The sequence below is a fragment of the Aythya fuligula genome, chromosome 2 (assembly GCF_009819795.1).
Source record: "Aythya fuligula isolate bAytFul2 chromosome 2, bAytFul2.pri, whole genome shotgun sequence".
Lineage (NCBI taxonomy): Eukaryota > Metazoa > Chordata > Aves > Anseriformes > Anatidae > Aythya > Aythya fuligula.
In genome coordinates this window covers 77,489-99,438 of record NC_045560.1, presented here as the reverse complement: position 1 = coordinate 99,438, position 21,950 = coordinate 77,489, and the positions used below count along the sequence as shown (strand labels likewise).

Below are 21,950 nucleotides of genomic sequence, written 5' to 3'. Positions count from 1 at the left end.
GTATAGGAAGATAGGATTATCGAACCCCAGGGGACCTCCTGGCACATCCAGTTTGATTCACCTGCCATAGAAGCCATGTCACACAGTTGCTGTCTCAAGACTAGCTAGCTTCCTTACCTCTGAAATATTTTAGATTTGGCAGCTCCCACACTTTTTTTTGGTTAGGCTCAGCAAAGCAAGTGGTTTTAGTTTTCCAAGTAAGAGTGCCTCCCTATGATTCTAATCATCACAGTCCTTTGTTGTATCTATTCCACGCTAATTTCACACCTTTTGAACTTCTTTAATTTTACCTCTCAGGAGACCACAACTATATATAGTATTCTAGATTACCAGTATCACCGATACTTGAATAAAATTAATGCATTTTTGTGTCTACTGGAAAGAGGTAGTGATACCCCATTACGATCAGATTTTCTTTATTACGGCCTTCCTGCATTGATATAGCATGCAGTCATTCTATGACTGACTAGTACTCAGAAATATTTCTACTTCTTTTCTTTGTAACTGGCAATTTCCCATATTAGAGTAGGAATTGTTGGTATAGAATCATAGAATCATAGAATCATAGAATATCCTGAGTTGGAAGGGACCCTTAAGGATCATCAAGTCCAACTCTTGACACCGCACAGGTCTACCCAAAAGTTCAGACCATGTGCCTAAGTTCACAGTCCAATCTCTTCTTAAATAATAGACTCTAAGGAACATAATCTTGTGCTTTGTAATGTTATTGTTCATCCCATTTCTATTATACAGTTCTCAGCTTCCTTATACTCTTTGTACTATCCTCTGCCTTGTATTGACAATACCACCAAATTTGTCATTATTAAGTTTTGTTAACATACTTCTAATCTTGTGTCTGTTTCTACCTCAAGCCACATCTGCCTTTAGAGAAACATGACTGCATACCAGATTGCCCCTTTTCTTTCTCCAGGGCATTCTTCCTCATTACTGCTGGTCAATGTATGCCTTTCTCTTAGTTCTGAGTCATTGCGTGTTTTCCAGGCTCTGTGACTGTGATTGACTGTTCTGTTTTTTCAGCTTCTATGCCTACTTTATAATGCAAGAAGCTCTACTAAAAATTCTTCTGACTCCACAGCTATTCATGTCTTTGCTTTCACCCATTAAGCTTGCTGAATGGAGCACAACTTTCAGACAGCAAGCTATGTCTCCTTTGGTGGGATGCTTGCGTCGTACTATTGGCTACACTTTCTCAGTGCTTCCCTCTGAGGACTTCTTGTCTGTTTGTGTTGATGGGTTTTCGTACACTCATCCTTCAATTTTCATCCTCTTTTCTTCACCTTTATAAAGATAATCAGTCAACTCCTGCTGCTGTTCACTGACCACCATATAGGAGTCCTCTGCTGAACTCTCATACCATAATAGCTGTCCTGTTGTTGTTTATTCACTGCATGTCTGTTGTCCACCTTTTTCTCTATCTGTGTCAACCAGAAGTGTTACTGTGAATCTGCTGCTATTCATTCATAAGGAAAAAATGGTGAGGAATGTGATAATCAGTGGCAGCCTTAGCTTTAGCAACTGTGAAATAATGAAGTTCAAAATCCTGAAGGGAATGAGAAAGAGAACAAGTAAAGTGTAGACCCTGTATTTCAGACAAGCAGAGCTTGCATTATTCAGGGAACCGGTAGGTGTGATCCCATGGGAGGCAACTCTGAAGAGCAAAGTAGCTCAGGGAATCTGGAAGGTCTTTAAGGGCAGCCTCCTTCATGCCCAAGAGCATCCAGATATGCAAGAAAATGTGTAGATTTATGAGGAGCCCAGATTGATAAGCAGAGAACTTGGAGTGCAGCACCCAGTATCAAAAGGCAGTATACAGGAAGTGGAAGCAGGGACAGGCTAAAGGAGGAATTTGGAAACATTGCCTGGGCAAGTAGGGATTGGTATCAGAAAAGTCAAAGCTCAGCTGTAGTTGAGACTTGCAGGCAACATCAAGGACAACAAGAGCTTTCACTGGCACATTAGTAATAAAAAGCTGACCAAGGAAAATGTGGGCCTGGTGCTGTGTGGGGTAGGTGATATAGAGATGAATGACACAGATAAGGCTGAGTTACTCAGATCCTTCTTTGTCTCAGCCCGCACTTAAAATGTCTCCCATACCTCTGTGATCAGTTAACATGTTCAAAAGTAATGACCAGTAATAGACAGGGATTGAGCCAGGGATTATATGAGATAACTCAACCCGTACAAGCCCATCAACAGGCTGCATCCACAGTGCTAAAGGAACTGTCCGATGTCCTTGCAAGGTTATTCTCTATCACCTTTGAAGTGTTGTGGAAATCAGGATAGGTCCTTCATGACTAGAGAAGGGCAGTTTTTGCACCCATCTTCATAGAAGACTGAAAGAACAACCCAGGGAACTGCTGGCTAATCAGTCTCACCTTGGTCCCTGGGAAAATTGTTGAGCAAGTCCTATTTGAAACACATTTTGGGGCATGTGAAGGAGAAGGTGCTAACTGGGAGCAGTGAACATCGATTTACCAAGGGTAAATCATGCTTGACAAACCTGATTGCATCTTCTATTAAAATGACTGAATCTTTGAGCAAGAGATAGTAATGCATATCATTTACCTTGGCTTTTGAAAAGTTTTCAACATTGGCTGCCACAATATTCATATATCCAAGTTGTTACATTTTGATCTAGATGGGTGGACAACCAGACAGGTAAACATATGGTTGGATGATTGGACTTAGAGGGTAGTGGCTAATGGGTCACACTACAAGGAAGGCAGTGACAAGCTGAGTACTGCAGCGATATGTCCTGGCAGCTGTTCTGTTTAGCATCTTTATCAGTGACCTGGAGGAAGCAGTTGATATGCTTGCTCACAGTATTTGCAGATGATGGGGCGGGGGCAGCAGTTGGTACACTTGAAGGCAGGCTGCCATGCACAGGAAGCTGGACAGGCTGGAGAAATGGGCTGACAGGAACATCATGAATAGTGGCTACAATGGTGATCTGGGCTGTTGTGTCCCCATGTCTTACATTCTTTGTTTCTAATATTTTGACTTATTTTGCTTCTAATATTTTGACTGTTCAAATACATTTAATAATTTGTGTTGTCTTCTCCCAGATCACCATGGTATAGATCCATAGTGCTCTGTTCTCTGTTTCCAGTGTTGCCGTTGAATTTCACTTGTAGATTCTGTTCATTACATTAAGTTATAAAAGCTCCAGAACCATTCCTCTTCTTTATATCTGTCATTTTATTTGTCTGCTTATTGCTGCTCATCATGCCTTGATCATGACTTGATTAATTTACCCACAGTGAGTTTTGGTCACTTCCATCAGAAGCTGTGGTCTCATTAGCATCCCCCAGTATAGATAAATAACTGCTTGCTTTATTGTGCACTTCATTGTATTTGTTCAGTACTGTAACATTTCTGCAGCCCAGTCAGCAAACTCAGAAACAGCTTTTTCTGCAAGTGTGTTGCAGTCTTTTCAGGTCATTATTAACGTAAAATGTTAGTGCATTTACATCTCTCTTTTATGCTTTCCTGAATCATTTAAAGAAAAATACCAAGTCAAAGATGTTGAAAGATGTAAGGTTTCATATATCATTTGGCCACGATGAAAACTGAATCACTGTCTTACTGCCTTTTTTTTTTTTCTTCCTATTTCTTCAGGGTACCCATGGCCATTAATTGTTTTTTATCTTTGTCTCACTGAATTCCTTAAAATGTTGTTGTGAAGGTCCCTCTAAGCAACACTTTTAAGCCTAAAATATCTTTTTTTTTCCTTTATCCATTTTGACATCTTCAAAGAATGGGTGGGACAAAATTTTATTGCAAAGTGACACAGCTCAATCTGTTGATACTTAGAAGGCTAAATTTGAAATTCATATGGTGCTTTCAAGTACTCCTCCAGCCACAGCAGTAATGAGCTTGGAATGGACACAGTAGATCAGTCTTGACATAATGTGTATCTTTCTCTTTAGCCTGGCAGACTAGAGCAGAGTTGTTTCTTTGGTGTGCTTGAGAAAGTTTAGCCTGGATTTAGATGCCCATGACTCTTTATTTCATAACTGGGAAATGTTCATGATATTCTGCTCAAAATGTTGTAGGGGAATCAGAGTAAATCTCTTTAAAGCTTACATGTATGTTTTAGCTGCTCATAACAGGCATATCTGTCCTGATTCCATGGTTCTTCTTTACTTTAAATCAAAATACTATTCATCTTTTTGGTTTTATTCCTGTAATTCTGTGATTATAAACAACTAAATATTTTATCTTGTCAAATTCTTTTTCTTTAGCTAATGTTTTGTTTTGTATTTTTGATAATGAGATAGCCAGACTAAAGGTAATATTCTAAATGAATTTACAAATGCATCATGCCCCAACATGATTGCATATTAGGATGATGATGATTATGATGGAGCTGGGGGTAAGTAAGGAAAAGAAGTAAGAGTTAAGGAAATGGCAAAGCAAAAGCAGAGGAAAAAAAGTTTTATGAATTAGAACACTATTTTTTGGGAGTTGGGAAGTGTAGACTGGGGATTCCACCTCTGTGCTAAGGAATGCTGGATTAGATTACACTCTGCTGCACTTTCATTACTGGGCAGCTTCACCTCTGCTTTGTCTGACTACACTGTCTTGAAAAATGATTCTATGTGTTATCCCTGCTTCCCAGTAGTCTAATCCAGAATCTCAACACTTTGATGCTTAGAAACTTTTCAGATTTAAAATCTTAATTAATCAATGTTCAGCTTAAATTCATTTTTTGGAATAGCACATCTTTAGCTTAAAATCATTTTTGTTTCTGAGATGAAAGAAAACTTTCAATTCTTTTGAAACTTGAAAATCAGAATTGTCACATGACTCGCATTCTCCTGGCTTACCAAATAATATCTTAGAGCATGGCTAGAAAGTATGTATATATATATATATATATATACAGCCTGCATCTGCAGTATAAAACACATAACCATGCAACTCAACACTTCTTCTCCAAGCCTTGGAAGCCCTGAGAAAATAATTTTTGACATTATTTATTTAGTAGGAAAGGCAGCCAATGAAAGTCATAACTTTCTGGGGAAGTTTTTATGACACTAATGTGTTTTACAGTGCAATGGGGACTTTGTGCCGAGGATCAGTGGTGAGATTTCACTCTGGTGATCTGCATCCTAGTCAGAAGGGAATATGATTCTTGGGAAGGGGTGGGGATGGATGGACAGAAAATTTTGTGTCTGTGAGTCTGTGTGTCAGTGTTCGTGTCCATCTACCCATAGGGATGGAAGAGGGGAAGTCTGCCATAGCACTGGTGGGAGGAAGTGTATGTGTACCCTAAAAGAAGTGCTTGAAGCTATGATTTTTTAGATTTCATTCCTCAGTTTGTCACAGTGGTTCTGGTTTGGTTTTGAAGAACATGCTCTCACAGTTCACACTACTCAATTCTTTCTCTCTATTACATTCCTTATGTATGTTACATTACAGTTAGTTACCTAAACTGGCAGCACATCCAAAGTCTGTTATTAGCATATTTCATTAGCTCACTTTTGGGGATTTTTCTTCTTTTTCTTTGCAAGGTTGGTACTAAGGCAGTTGGCCCCGTGATCAGTCTTTAATGAACTCCGGTGACAGCTGTAGGCTGATACTTCTCAGCTCAGTTCCTCATCCTGGCCTCTTTAGCTAGGTGCTATGTACTGTGTAACTCTTGCACTAAACACCCTATCCTCTTCATCCACAGTTCCATGCACAGTGCTTCATAAGGTGCCTTACTCAATTCCTTATAAAGTTATTGAAAGTCATTTTCACCCCTCTATGATGAATTATCTTGGCTTGTTACTGTATTCCCACAGTTTTTCTAAAGCTTTATTAAAATTGGCACTCCAGTCCATATTATTCCTATCTTGATTTTGAAAGATTTTAAGGCCACCAAAACATAGTTTTTAATTAAGTCCCGCTTTATTCAACCAGAGGTGTAACTGCCCTTTCCAGTACACTCATGAACTTAAGTGTTTGCTTTGCCTGCCCACAAAGACTTCTTAATTATTTCTGAACTTTTACTTTCAAGAGCTGTTTGTCTATATCAGGATTCTGATATATCTGCTCATAGATAAAACATAGGACTAGAAGGATCTCTTGGTGATGAACAGAGTACTTCTACAATGAATCACATTCTATAAACTTTGTCATAACCAGCAAGGCTCTGTCTTAAACATGAATTCAAGGTACTGTGGGCAAGAACCTGCTGGAGGGCTATTCAAGAAAATCATGTTTCTGATCAAAACCTTCCTCAGAATTCTAGCATGGGGTTATTGACAAATCTCTTGATACAAGAAAAAATGAGCAGATTGGATCACATAAATTTTCAGATTTATACAGATAGTACAGATTTGTACAGATTCATAGCTGCTACATCTAGCTGTATAAAAAGATAAATTGCTTCAGTAAACAAACTTTATTGAGAGTCCCTATTGCTGTATGGATCCTCTATTCTCATTTACTTTCTGTCATTGTTGATGTCCTCCATGTTTTTTGATTCAGTGATATCCTTAAATACATTAATGGTAGTTTATCTTTTTCTAGTGATTCCTTCAGAACTCTCCTGAGGAACTGTAAGCCTTGTCTGCATATGTGCTATACGTATTACCTGTGCATTTTACTTGAAATTAAATGTTTTATATAAAACATGCATTCACAGTTGTGCAGTATGAAGTAAAAAATAACTGTGATTTAGTCTCTGTTACATATAGAAAAATGTAAGCTGGAAGTGACCAGTGGAGGTCATGCAGACTAGTCCTTAAAGACAAAAAAGATTCACTGAATATCAAGCAAAAACATGATTTGGATTGATAATTGTTTAAACCTTAGTAATCACAAAATAATTCGGAACAGCCGAACTTCTGAAGGTCATGCAGAGCAACCGTTTCTCAGAAAAAAATGGTTCAAGTGACATTGTTCAGGAACGCGTCTGGTCAGTTCTGAATACCTCCAAGGCTGAACATGCCACGGAATCTTTTGGCAACCTGTTCCAGTGTTTTAGTATCATCATGGTTCCTTCTATTGAGTCAGTTTCCCATGTTGCAAGGTGTATCTGTTGCCTTTCATCCTGTTGCTGTGCACCTCCAAGAAGAGCCTTGCTCTGTCTTCTCTGCACCTTCCCATAGGGCAGTTGCACTCAGCAATAGGCTGTCCTCTTCCCTGCCTTTTCTCAAGGCTGGACAAATGCAACTCTTGCAGCTTCTCTTGGCAGGCATGTGCTCCAGCCCCCAGTCATCCTCGTGGCCTGCTGTGGGGCTCACTCCAGTACATCACAAGTCTTTCTGGTCCTGTGTGCAGAAGTCCAGATGCAGTTTTCCAAGTTTGGCAAAGCCTCTTTCCTTGGCTTGATGGCATCTCTTAGGCTAATACTGCCCATTTTGTGGTCAGCCTTTATCAAAGCCGGGTTACCTCAGACTCATTCTCCGCTTACCGTCCATGAGGACCCCCAGGTCCTCTCCTGCAAAGTTGTTTTCTACTCAATTGACGCCCACCTGTACCAGTGCAGGGGGTTATTCTAGCCCAGGAGCAGAACTTTGTATTTGCCTATGTTGAACTTCATGATGTTGAAGTGCCATCCTCTTTCTGCAACTTGTCAAGGTCTCTCCCAATAGCCCTGCTCTCCCAGCTCTGTCCCAGGCTCAGGGGCCAGGGAGGCCTGAGGGCACAACCTGCCAGGAGAAATGGAGACAAAAACAGCACTCGCCCTTTTCCATAGCTTTTGACTTGAGCAGCAGACCGAGGTCGTCCTTAGTCTTCCTTCTCCTGATGACTCGCTTGCAGAAGGCTTTCTTGCTGCCTGAAACATGCCTTGCTAGGTTCAGTTCCAGCTGAGTTTTGCCTTTCCTAATTTCCTGCTTTTATGCTTGGGTGCTACCATTCTGTTTCTGCTGGGTAGGGCATCCCTACTCCCACCTTCATACAGTCCTTTTTTGCACTTGAGGCCCGTCAGGAATCCAGTGCTTAATTTTACTGGCCTGCTGCCAGGCTTGCTCAACTCTCTGTGCATTGGTCTGGATCATTCCCCTTTGCTTTGAAAATATTGTCACTGAAGTTCAGTTGACTTCCCTAAGTCCCTATGTCCTTTGGGGATCATAGGATATCATGTTATGGAATCTTTCCAGGCAGATAGTGAACATGTTAAAACCTGCTCTCCTGAAGTCCTAATCTTGCTTCCTTCTCAAAGGATCCCAAACTCCACTATCTCATTTTTACTGTAGACAGGGCTGTCCTTAATCTTCACATCCACGAACAGTTCTTCCTTCCTTGTTTGTAACAGGTTCAGCAGTCAGCTTGCTTATAACCTCTGTCAATAAATTGTTATCAATCCAACTCAGGAATCTCCTATAGTGTTCATGCCCAGTGATAACTAACTGGATCTCAGGGTGGTTAGTCCCACATGAGCATGAAGGCCTATAACAATGCGACTTCCTCCAGATGTCTAAAAGGCTTTGTCTCCTCCTTGATCAGGTGGTCTGTAGGAGATGCATTCCACAGTATCAGCTGTTCCAATGCAACTCTTAGCATTCAGATAAAGTCTTTGCTTAGCGTGCTTGTTGTCTTTACCTTCCAAGACGTCATACTCTGCCAGTCGTAAAAGCTATCCCATGATGTTTCTCATATCCAAGAGACTGTAGCATTGCAGTTGTTTATTGACTTCCAATTCCATTTGTTTGTTTGTTTCACAAGCTGTGTGCTTTTGTTTGCAGGTAAACGTGGTTGGGCTCCACACTGTGCTGCTTTTACAAGGAAGGTGTGAAAGCCCTTTCCCATCATGATGTTCACTGCTCCCTACCTCACTGCCCCCATTCTTCTACTTTTTGCATTCTTTTGTCACCTTCAGTAAAAAAATAATAATAAAAAATAGTAATAAATAATAATCCATGGTAATAAAGGATAAATGTGTGGAAATTAATAGCATTATCTTATTTCTAATTTTTAAATTTTTACATTGAATTTTCACAGTAGGAAAAAAAGAACTCCAAACCCAAGAAAGACCCTATCTTACTAATGTTAATAAGAATTTGCTTCAGTTATCCATATAATTCTAAGAGAAGGTTTAATTTACATGCTTCAAGGCCTCAGATGATGAGATGCTGCTGCTAGGTGATTTTTGTTGCTTCTTAAAATAGATGAAGGCCAGAATGGAGAATTCAGCTCTTGAAATACTCTTTACACATTTATACTTAAAACTTTTGTTTAAAAAAAAAAAAAAAAAAAAAAAAAAAGAGAGAGGAGACTTGCATGTAGCTATGAGCTTTTCAGTTATGGGAAACAATGCAAGAAGAAACACATAGGCTGCACAGATCCTATCAAGAAAACAGAAAAATGAATTACATACTATTGGATGGAGTGAGTGCAAAAATATCTTCAACTTTTTGAGCTAGTATCTAGGAGAAACAAAGAAAATATTATTTGTGATGTGTTACTGTTGGAGTTTGCCTTTAATAGTCATCTAATTATTGAGGGGAAACTGGGAAAGAGTATGGGATTGGACCACTATCATGCTACCCCAAAATTATTTGAATACTAGGCTGAGAAAGCAAAAAGACTGTAAGAGCAGCCAAAACTGAGCTGAACTAGAACTTTGTTCTAGTTCAGTATCCTGTCTTCACTGTGGTTGTAACACATACCTACAAGAGGCTACAAACATGGGCAAGTATGTATAATTCTTCTCCCAAATACTTTCCCAACCTACAGCCATTTGCAGTTCAGGGAATTATAAGCAATATTAACTTTGTTGGCTAATTTTAGAGTGCTTATGCTTTCATAAATGATGTTTAACATCCAGTTTGGTTATAGACAGAATAGGAAATAGGAATATATTTCTAAAGGGTATAAAAATACCCTTTTGCTTGCACATGGTAAGAGATGTAAAAGTGTGGAATAGAAATATTTATTGATGATTACTGCTGTTTCTACAAACTTACTAGAAATTTCTTCATGTCCTGGGTCCAGTACCTTAAGAATCATAGGAGAAGTTGCATCACAGCAGTAGTATATGCTTGATCTTGAAGGCTGTGTGGACCAGCTCCCTGCTTCATTGTGTGCATATGAGTTCATGAACTGACTGTGCCATGACTCAGAAGTAAAAGGCTGAAACTGGGTCCAGACTTTTTAAGTGACAGCAGTACATACAGCATGATTCATTTCCTCTGTGTTGAAGGAGCTGAGGAATCTTTTGTTCTCTGTGGGATAGAGTCATGGGGGTATTTTCTTGCATCCTGAGATTTGTATTCACTATGGGGAGGAAGAGGAAGTATTTCCTAGTTGTCTATTCTGCAAGCTGTCTGGCAACTCCTTGATGTTTCTATGGCAATGCTTGCTCTTTGTGATTTTCTTCTAAAAATGTTTGTGTTCTTTTATTATTCTGTTGATAGTAAGAGTTTGTGGAAGAATACAAGCAGTTAAAATACAGTGGTTCAGCTAAAGCTGAACAGAATTTCATGGAATAAAAACAAAGCATTTATTTGGCTCACAGTTTCTGTTTTTCCAAAGTGTCAGTCTTGCTGCAAATAGTACAGGTGTTCTAGCATCTCAGATCAAACAAACAATTAATGTTGAAAGAGACATTTATTTGGTAGTCTTGATCAGTCTAAATATATTAGGCAGTGATTGCTTCTCTTCACCCTGGGAAAGGAAGTGATGACAGAACCTGTCAACCCATGAAAAATGTATGAGCAGTATGGAGAAGGTGCACAGGGAATACCTGCTCAGTGCTGCTCCGGCTCTACAAGAAGATGGCAAACAAATGGCAGGTTCAAAATGAGCAAAAAGAATATTTCATGCACTGCCTGTATAGAGGTTCTGGAACACTGCCTGAGGCTACTGTAGGTGCTAAAGAACATCAACTTTCAACTTTTCAAAACATCAACATTAGGGCAGATGAATTCTTGGAATGACTTGGTGCAGTTGTTCTTATACCATTGCAACAGTTAAATATTTTAATTATACAAATGAAAGCTGGAGTATCATAAAAATAGACAAGGCAGTCAAGTAGAGTTTTTTATACGTAACGTAGAGTTCCCTTTTTGTGGTTTGCTTTCCTGAGTTACTCCAAATTAAGAACTAACCTTTTTGTGTACGGTTATATTTGCCCATTTCTAAGCTCAGGTCTTTTTTAGGTCTTTCTATTTACATAGAGTCACAGAATGGTAGCGGTAGGAAGGGACCACTGGAGGTCATCTGATCCAGCCCCCTCCCTGGCTCAAGCAAGGCCTCCTAGGGGAGGTTCCCCAGGACCATGTCCAGACAGCTTTTGAATATCGCTGAGGAGGAAAACTCCACAACCTCTATGAGAAACCTGGGCCAGTGCTTGGTCAATCTCACTGTAAAAAAGTGCTTCCTGATGTTCAGGGGGAACTTTGTGCATTCCAGTTTGTGCCCATTCCCTCTTGTCCTGGCAATGGGCACCCCACTGAGAAAAGCATGGTTCTGTCCTCTTTGCACCTTCTTTTCAGGTATTTGCAGACACTGATGTGATCTCCCTTAACTTTCTCTTCTCCAGACTGAACAGTCCCAGCTTTCTCAGCCTCTCCTTGTAAGAGAGGTACTCCAGTCCCTTCATCATCTTTGTGACTTTTTGCTGGGCTTTCTCCAGTACATCCCTGCCTGTCTCCTACTGAGTAGAAACTTCTGACTCTTTCTTCCTCCTAACCTACTTCCTATCACCTCCTCTGCTAACTTTTCTGGAATAAGGAATGTAAAATGGGGTTTTATCAATACAGGTAGTATGGTTTAGCCAATATATTAAATACTAATAAACGTTAGCAAGATTGTAAGTTAATGCATAGCTAGTCATGTTGAAAATTAAATTTGAAGGTCAATTCCACCTCAGCCAAGAAGATGCAGTAACAAAGGTTGCCTTCCTAAATTGCAGTTTGGGCTTATGATGGGTAACACTTGTGGGGTTTTTTGTTTGTTTAAAGAAACACAAAGAACATGAACATCCACAACTTTATTTTTAATCTAGAGAGGTACAGCACTTTTGTAGCTTAAACAGGATAAATTTAAAGTACTTTACATTTCCAGCAGTGGTTTCTAGGCTTTTTGTAACTAATCCTCACTTGAAAAAAAATCAGCAGTAGCTCAGGACTTGTGGATCCATTTGAGGTCTTCCAAAGTTCATTAGCTCTAATTCCATGCTCCAGCTTTTCAGTCATATGCTTCTACCATGCCACTGAGACCTGTCCCACTAGTTGGGTACTGCTGTCTTAGAGATAATGCCTTCTGAGCACATCTGTCTAACAGCTGGGAAGGTGTCAGTATTACTGCTCAGGAACGTAGCAGATTCTTGCTTCCAGTGCTTGGATATTCCTTGCTTCATTCTCAGATCCGGGAGCTGGTTCCTGAGTCCCAGGCCTACATGGATCTGTTGGCCTTTGAACGCAAACTAGACCAGACCATTATGCGGAAGCGTGTGGATATTCAGGAAGCGCTGAAGAGGCCAATGAAGGTATGTCATGAAAAATTTCTAGATTGAGTTAGGGGAAAAAATTACTCTTTGTCTTAAATGGTGGAATGATCTTTCCAGTAAATGTCCTGTTAACAGAGACATTTTTAAATGGATCACACAAAGCTCCTAAGAATAAGCATCTGGGAGCAGAGTGTATGGAAAAATGATGGAGAAAATTCTGTGGGTATTACCAGCTATAGCTTCTCAAAGCCTTTAATAAATGGAATAATAGCTTCTAGATAAGTAAATACTGCTGGAGGAATTTTGTATTTGAATGTTTAGAAAGGAGAAAATAAAGGTTTAGAGGGGTGTGCTGAAGAGATATATTAAATTTCTTATTAGAATTCAGTTAAAATCTAAAATTGTGGAATAACAAAACAATGGGGAGAATTACAGAAAAGTTGTTAAAGTTCTTGCAAAAGTGTATACATTTACATAGTCTATAAAAAAAAAAAAAGGATGATTCATATAAGAAAAGGATGGGTTAAATTTTCTGCAATTTCTTTTAGATCGAGTCCAGAACTTCCCTGTTCATGTATCCTACTGAAAAGGTATTTTCCTCAGCATTCTCATGCTGTTTCACTGAATTGTTTAAAAAAAAAAAAAAAAAAAAAAAAAAAAAAAAAAAAAAGGTTAGGAGAAGGAACTGTGGAAATCCCATAATGATATAATGGTTTGGGTTGGAAGGGACCTTAAAGATCATCTAGTTCCAACCCCCCTGCCCTAGGCAGGGACACCTCCCACTAGACCTTGTTGCTCAAAGCCCCATCCAGCCTGGCCTTAAACACTTCTGGGGATGTAGCATCCACAGCTTCTCTGGGCAACCTGTTCCAATGTCTCACCACCCTCCGAGTGAAGAATTTTCTCCTTGTATCTAATCTAAACCTACCTTCTTCTGGTCATCTAGTTCAACCTCCTGCTCAAACAGGGTTCAGCGTTTTGATTATATCTAAGGACAGAGGTCTAACAGCTTCTTCAGGCAGCCTGAATGTTTGGCCACTCTCATGGTGAAGAATTTCTTTTCATATGTTTTAATTAAGTTCTTATTGCTGTTGAATGCACATATTCATATAATAAATCCTGTAGTATGAAGGATTTCATGGTTGAATACCTGTGAAGTAAAGCTGTCATCCTTGTCTGTGGTGGCTGTTAGCCCAATTAAGATTCCATTCTGTTCGTCTATGTACAGTTATCTTATAAGATGTGGAAGGCTTTTACATCTAATGTTTTTCCAATTGAAATTTATGAATCAAAAAAAAAATATATAGAAAAATGAAGTTCTATGAACATGCATGTTTTACAAATAGGAAACTGAAGTTTGGATGGTTTAAATCACAAGTTTGTAGTCCAAAATGGTTCCATATAGTAGATTGGACTCTCAGCAGCAATAGCTTGTGTTAGCTTAAAGTGCATAAAACACCACTATTTTAAAACAATATGGAACCTGACCATGTTTAAAAGGAATAGAAAATTTAGACTTGCAGGAAGATATTTACTCAGTGGCAAACTCTTTACCCATGGAATTGAACAGTGCATGTGGCTCCAGCTGTAAGCTAGACAGTGGAGATTTTCAGGGCCTATAATGGGGAAGAGTATAGGAGGCACAACAATACAGAAAACATATACAAAAAAATCTGTTTCTATCCAGAGCTCAGCAAATGCATTTTAAATATGAGTTATTGATCTAGGTTACATCTGAATCTGTTTCTAAAGAATAATCAAACAGATGTTTCTTAAATTTGTGTCTAGATTTTGAGTGTAGCAGTTGAAAAATTCAAGATCTGTCAAAATAGAGCTAAGCCTAGATAAATTTGAGTTGTTCTGAAGTTGAGTGTTTTCATTTTATTATGGTTCAAACATTGGTAACAGCAATAAAACTTATATCTGCACTTCCATCCTTATCAAAGCTCTCACAATTCTGAAATATTTTTGTTAGAACAAAAGTTCCCAAACTGGGATTGTAATCATGGAAAAAATTTAAACTTGTCTTAGATATGTGATAATATATAGGCAATATGCAGGACTACTCAGAATTATCAGTTGTAAGTGCAATAATTATATTGGTCACAGTGATCGGGTTGTAGCTAGGAAGGGTCTTTGGAAACCAAAGATGGCCTGTGTCGCTCTGGATTTTTTTTTGTTTTGTTTTGTTTTGTTTTGTTTTTTTCCCCTCTATGTTGGTAGATTACTTATTCTGTAGAAATTTGGGGTGGAGATGATTCAAACATTTTTGATTGAGAACAGTGCATAAAATACGCTGTACCTGTCTGTTTTTCTTTGATCTTGTGTGAACAGCTGCACTATTGAAATAGATGACAGCTGTGGGTTTGCTCACAAAGTAAGTAGGAGACCTTATTTTTTTTCTGAGGTTGGTTAAGGGGAGGTGATGGCCTTAAACCACTGCTAGCTCACTTTACCACTGCTAACAGCCCCTCTTAGCTGCCAAATTTTCCAGTCCAGTTCCTGTCTTACCTTTTTTCTACCTCTTAGGTACTCTACTCTTCCTATGTTTGTATTACGTTCTCGGACTACACCTATCACAAGAGTCTCAGAATTCCTAATAATAGAATCATTAAATCATAGAATACCCCAAGTTGGAAGGGACCCACGAGGATCATCGAGTCCAACTCCCAATTCCGCATCCACAAAGCAGCATTTGCTTCATGGCACTTGTGGCAAGAGTCCCTGCACTGACATTATGAAAGAGATACCTGTTAATGTGTTCAGAATTCCAGAAAGGATGTTGGAGGAGGGAGTTAGGCAGATGGGAGTTATGGACTGCAGTGTGAATTGATGTACAGATACAGCAAGCTCCACGGCCTGAAGGAAGCAGAAGCCATATTGTTTAACTCAAAATGAGTGGATATAATTAAAGAAGAATGAGTTAGTGAAAATATGGACAGCTGGGGCCATGGTGAACATTAGGAGTGGGATTTACTGGGTCAAGTACAGCCATCTACACTGCGTTTATTTGTATACAAGTTAATCACTTTGGGCTTCCTTTACAGTCAGATTTAGTCAGTGTAGGCACAGTTCCTCTCATATAGAAGTATATATCGATATAGAAGTATATAATTATAAATATTGAAGTAGATATTTAAAATAAGATAGAAAAAATGTGCCCTAAAAAGTGCCTGTTTCTCTCCATTGTCTAAGCCTGGGATAACTAGTCAGTTGCAAAAGCAAGGCTTCCACTCCAAAACAAGCCACAGACAATAGTTTGATTTCTGACCCAAACCAGAGACTATCACTCTTTCATGGTGAACTGATGGGGGAGTTTGAGTTTACCATACCTGTGTGCAGTTGCAGTACCTCAAACTAAGTGATGTGCTCCGAGATTCTTCATTCTCAGGTTCAAAAAGAACCTAAAAGGAAGTGTCTGAATATAGACAGTGTCTAAATGCATCTCCCTGGTTTTGTAGATTGAAATTCTTTCCTCATTTTCAGATTTTAAGATGACTAAGGAATTGCTGTCAGATTGCTGGTAGAAGGGAATGTGCATTTTTTTCTGAAATTCTAAGGTTTCTGCACATCCCTCTGTCCTCTCAGGAGAGTGTTTGTTTGTTTGCTTGTTTGTTTTTGTTTTCCTCAGAATACATTGTGTACACAGCATCTCATATCTGAGCTTTGTAGTTCAGTCATTCTAAGAAAGTCCCGTGTTTTCCTTCTGTTGGGTTCTAAAGGTAGAGCATCCAATCCTATTTTGATTATAAAAGTCTTGTACATAATATGATGTGACTAACTGGGAAAAAAAAATCTTAAGTTACTAGTTAGAATTTCCAGTATCAATAGAAAAGTTCTGATGTTACTGCAGAAGACCCTAATGACATCCCACCTGATTGTTGAAGCTGGAATACATCATCATCAATGTTCAAAATTACATCAACGTTCAAAAAGAACAGTTTACACTAGAGTGATTGGGGGGGGAGGGGGGAGGAAAGCTTCTGGATCACTTAGGGAAAGGAAGATACTTCCTGAATGTCACCTGGGTGTCACAAAGAAGGTTGTGAGGGACGGGGAATGACTGGGAAAGATTTTGGTAGAGGGGGAGAAAAGTATTGCCATTTAGGCTAAAGGACAATGCTGACACAAGAACAAATGGGGAAAAGGTGACTGTGAATAAATGTTAGGCTTGAACTTAGAAAGAGTTTGTACTTTTCAGAGGAGCAAAATTCCTCTAAGTCAGGGAGGAGTAACAAAGACCTTGTTTTTTAAATTGTATCTTCATGATTTTCTGAAAGGCATTGCATGATTATGACACGTCACCTGCACTTCACTGTTGCCCTCAGCTCAGTGACCCTAGGGCTGTTGGTGTACTCCATCAAGTACTACAATGGTTTTGATAAGGTATGTTAGAACACTTTAAGAGAAATATCTGTACAAGACATTTAAAGTAGAAATACATTGTAGGCGAAACAGAATATATGGCAGTTTCATCTTTACTCATCAGCCATAACATTTTCAAATTAAAAAAAAAAGCCAAAGAGCTTACAGTTTCCCTAGTGTGAGAAGGTAAGTCTGGCAACAGATCCTCTTGATTATACTCTTGATTAGTAGGTGGTCATACATTGGAAGAGATGGCTTATGGCTTGTGGTTGTCTTCCCATTCCTAGCCTTAACTTGTATGTTGGTCTTCAGTCACCCAATCTTTGAGGGTCACCTTGGAGTCAGAGGGTTTTGGGTGAATCCACCTCCTTTTGGGTACTCCTAAATTTGGCCCTCAGAGTTCACAGTTGTCTTCCCTAGTCTTATCTGGTGATTCTTACGTGTTGTTACTGAGAGGACTGTGTTGCCAATGGTACCACACCAATATGTGTTACTGAATTACTGATTGAATTATTGGATGGGTAGTTACACGCTTTCAGAAACTGTGCCCACAGCCTTACCATACTATCCTGCTTTCAACTCATTAGGACTGAATCAAGCCACTAGGGTAAAAAGCTTATCATTCTCAAAAAAAGGCAAAGTCTGCGTGCATTCTAAATCCATCACACGCTAACTTAAGTATTTGATGAGAACATGCTTAAATCTTTCTTACTCACCCCTCTTCTCTCGGCTACAGTGACAACAGGAATTGTAAGGCTGGTGTGGATCCAAGCTCCTTACTAGTAGTGACCAATTATAGAATCACATAATCACAGAGTGGTTGAGGTTGGAAGGTTCCTCCGGAGGTCATCTTGTCCAGCTCCCTCCCCTGCTCAAATGGGACCACCTAGAGCAGGTTGCCCAGAACCATGTACAAACGGCTTTTGAATATCTCCAAGAAGGAGGCTCCACAGCCTCTCTGGCCAACCTGTGCCAGTGGTAAATACTTCAAAGGAAGGTGCCAGAAACCCTGCAACTGTAGGTAGCAGCTCCACCTAAATTCCAGTAATCAGACATCAGTTTATATTAAGACACAAAAAAGTTTGATGTCTCTTTTAAAAAATTTGGTATATATTGGTATGACTGGATATTCCTGGGATCTGTCCATACATAGCCACTCCAGCACCTTCTCTCTCTCTCGCATTCTCATTTTCTCTTTTTTTCCCCTTTTCTCTTTTTTCTTTTTCTTTTCCTTTTCTCTCTTTTTCCCCTTCTTCTCTTTTTTTTTCTTTTCCTTTTCCTTTTCCTTTTCTTTTTCCAAAAAGCTTTGTCTTCAGTCCAACATGCATTAGTTCAAAAATAGACCAGTTGAGACTGAGAAGTGAGTATATGTATGACCATTAGAGCAAGATATAAGAGACATAATAGATTTTTCATTGTATCAAGTCTTTAAGTCAACACTGGATGTCCTTTAAAGAGAGCTGTCCTGTTCGATGGATGTTGAGAGTCTGTTACACAAGAAATTGAACTAGACAAAGTCTTCTGGCTTAAAAATCTGCAAGTTTTAAATCTATGTTCATGTAACAGTTAGTTCTACAGTTTAATTACAGTTCATTAGGCTTTGTATAGCTATCATGAAACATTCCTCCATCGGCCAGGTTTGAATTTATTGTCTTTTGGCATAATTTGTGTTCTGCTGTTTCGTGTTGTGGCATAAGGAAAATGCAAACATCTAATCTTCTTCTTCAGATCAGCCTGTATTTCGAATATATCTTTCAGGTTCTTCAATATTCTTTTTTTAGGTGAAAAATTTAAGTCTTCCCAATCACTGTACAGAAGGAGTTTTTCTGTACACCTGGTCATTCTTATCACCTGCCAGGATACACATTGTGCATCTCTTCCTCAGCGAGTACAGTAGAAAACTGCAAAATAAGATGCTATAATTGCTTTTGCAGGCTACTGGTCATAATATTCTCCATTTTATTCCTCAATAATATTTTTTTACCCTTTTGGAGTTTTTGTTGTTGAAGAACACTTGTAACTAGTGGCCATTGTTCTTTTTGTCTCATCTGATACTTTATCTTCCACTGGTTTTTTTTTGTTTGTTTGTTTGGTTTTTTGCTTCCTAAAAAGTTTGTGAGACCACCAGTCTATATGCAAAGAAAGAAATACAGATTTTTTTATGCTGTATTGAGACACATGGAAATTCAACCTTAAGATGTGCATAGAGCTCAAGACAATACTACCCAGGGGTTTGGCAGCCAGATTTCTTTAATTCAGTCAACAATAGATAGCCAGCTTATGACTGTGGTAAGACAGAGAAGAAGCTGTAGTCCTGCTCCAGCATTTCTGTCAGCCTCTTGTTTTGATCTGTTTAATTCCACATGAGCTCTCCTGCCATTTGTGCTGCTGTCACAGGTGAGACCTTTGCAGCAGTTCGTGGCTGACCAATCTTCTGTCACTGGTGGCTCTTTTTTCCTTTTCTTATTCACAAGGAGAAATTGTAAGTAAAATACAATGCTTTGGGGAGTTGTTTTTTCTTTTTAATACGATTGCAATTTAAAGTCATTTTGCTGAATACAAGTCAAAAAAGCATGTTAAAAGATGTGTATCTTAAAAGAATAAGCAGATTAAGCATTTATTGATTTTTGGTCAAGATTTGATTCATAACATCAATCAAGTCTACATGAAGTTCTCCTCTCATTTAGCTTTGTCTTTGTGGATGGTAAAACTTCAGTGTGTTCGAAGAGATGAAATGTGATGCTTTCTTCTTGCTCTAGAGCAGTATCTTTTCCCTCTAGTTTTTGTTACAAAGTACTGAGAGTCCTACGTGTAAAAAACAAGGCCACAGTTTGTTTTTTGTTCTTCTATTCTCTGAGAAGCCTCCATACAGAGGGAAGGATAGATTTTAAGTCTTTGGTAGAATATGCATTGCTTGGAATTTCTGCAGAATTTCCTTCTGTAGGAAGGAAAGTAGCTTCTCGTCCAAGAATATTGCACTGCTGTATTTAAACTGCAAAATAACCAATTGTACCTAACTGACATAGGATCATTTCTTGCCTGGATGAGATGGAGTTGCTTAGCTGGAGATAGAAGAATATATCATTCTCAGAGCCTTCTGGATTTGCACTTGACATTATTGTGGAACCTCAGAGTACTGTCAAGAAGTGAATTTGAGCGCAGTGATTCTGGGTGCGTCTTCAACGTAGGAGACATTATGATCTGTACAGTGTCTGTAGAACCCCAGCCTGTGCTGTCTTCATATTCTTCTTTCTTGAATTCAGTTTTCTTCCAAGACTGGACATCCTTGTGATAGCGTTATTGCTGTAAGCACTGAAGTCTTAGCTCATTGGGTAGATCCCTTCAGGAAGGATTCATACTAAACCTGTGTTTATAAAAGTATAAAAGGATCTTGCTTCATCAGGTGAGACAGTAGTGGCTCAGAATTGTCAGGAGAAAGTCGTGACAGAGGAAATGGAGCCTACTGATCCAAATAACATCTTTGTAGGGCTATGATTCTGATGTTTTGCTAGAGATTTCTTAATGTATTTTCCTTACATGCCAGAAGAAGGAAAAGATGGAGCAGTAACCTATAAAGTAACAAACAGGAGGTGAACATGGTGGCTGCAGCCTCAGAGAGGTAGTTGTGGAGGCTGGCACATTTCCAAGTCAGTACAGTGCTGCACAGAGAAGAATGTATTTGGCTGTTCAAGCAATGTTCATTGCCCAAATACCTTTTTCACTTTTTTGGGGGGGGCTGCTTACCAGAATGTCTTTGGCAGATCTGGCTGCATTCTGCAGGTCAGGTCTAGAGATTTTGATTGTGACAATTATCATCGCTGACACATGTTTGCAGTTCATTATGTAAATTCTCTTTAAAGGGTGGTAGCACAGCTGCATAGAGGAAGGCTGGTGTTTGCCATGTCCTAAGGTGAATTTGGCCTGCGAGAGCCCTCACAGGGAGGGGGAGATTGTTCCATATGGATTGCAGGGCTGGGTAGTCAGAGAGGCAAACAGGGTAAAGGACTGCCACATAGAAGAAGGCTGAAACACAAGCAGAAATTTGGAGATGTTTGAGACAGAAAGCAGTAGCAGAAACACAGCTGGATCTTAGAGAATAAAAAGATAGAATTCTCTGTGTCTCCTCAGAAGTGACTCTGCAGAGTTTTCTGCAACCCAGCAAGTTACTGAGAGTTGCTAGACTAAGGGCAACCATGAAGAAATTATTATTACTATTACTATTTTAATTTTTTAAAGTATTAAAAAAGAAGGAAAAAAAAACACCAAAAAATGTGAGTTTTCTTTCTTTATGATCCCTTATGCCATTTCAGGTTCTAATAAATTTTTAAATTAAATTTAAAGCCCCTTTGCTGTTGGTGTTCTATTGCAGCTGTGCAGTTGCTGTTTGATTCCTTAGGTGTTTGTTATGAGTCAGGATCAAGGATATTTCTTTGTGTTGCATATAAGAGATAATCATTGTCTTAATAGTGTTGCAAATTTGCAGTATCTGTTTGATCAAACTCGAAGACAACCCACAGGGTGCAGGTTACACATTTCGCTTATCAGATGGAATATCTTTGCTTAGTAGAGACTAAAGGCTCGGCTTTCCACCAGATTTACTGGTTGGCAGTAGTGACTACAACTTTAAAGATAGTCATTACATAGGATTTTTATTCATAATTATTCTAAGTTCCTTTCTGATGGCAGTGTAGAAGTGGGCTGACTTATCAGGGTTACAGTGAGGAAAGGATTATGTTTTTAAACTTGAGAAAGAGAACTTGTTGCATAGAAAGAAAGACCGTAAATTGAAGAGAGAAATGTAGGAGAAATTAATGATAAGCTGACTCTGACTTTGGCAGAGCAGGGAAAGTACAGGGAACACAGCAGGAGACCAGTCCTGAAATGTAAGCTGCGCCTGACTTGTGCGTGACTTGAAAGAAAAATGGTAACAGTGGAAAGTATTGAAGGAGAGATTTTTGTATTATATAGTGGAATTAGGCATTGTTGCTAACTCTGGTGAACTAAGGAACCTAGAACCTGAAAGCCAGGAGAAAGGAAGACATCTAAAATACTCAGATGTGAACAAGAATGTTATTGCAGAGAATGATCATAGTGATGAGACGTCAGGCTTTTGAGGAAACAGATACAGTTCCTACCTGAACATGGAGAGGTATGAGGAGTGGGTGAGTTGCCGGAG

At 39.1% G+C, this 21,950-nt stretch overlaps 1 protein-coding gene across 13 annotated transcripts in view; it reads left to right on the top strand.

Annotated features, from left to right (window-relative positions):
• The window catches only part of SMARCD3 (SWI/SNF related, matrix associated, actin dependent regulator of chromatin, subfamily d, member 3), a 94,838-nt gene that overhangs the window by 48,358 nt on the left and 24,530 nt on the right, over positions 1-21,950 (top strand). For 12 of the 13 annotated variants that reach the window (XM_032183312.1, XM_032183310.1, XM_032183311.1 and 9 more), the window contains one exon: positions 12,326-12,448. The exons of the other annotated variant lie outside the window; for it this stretch is intronic. In XM_032183312.1, coding sequence (XP_032039203.1) covers positions 12,326-12,448 — 123 coding nt within the window. The remainder of the gene's footprint in view (positions 1-12,325; positions 12,449-21,950) is intronic. 13 annotated transcript variants of the gene reach the window in all.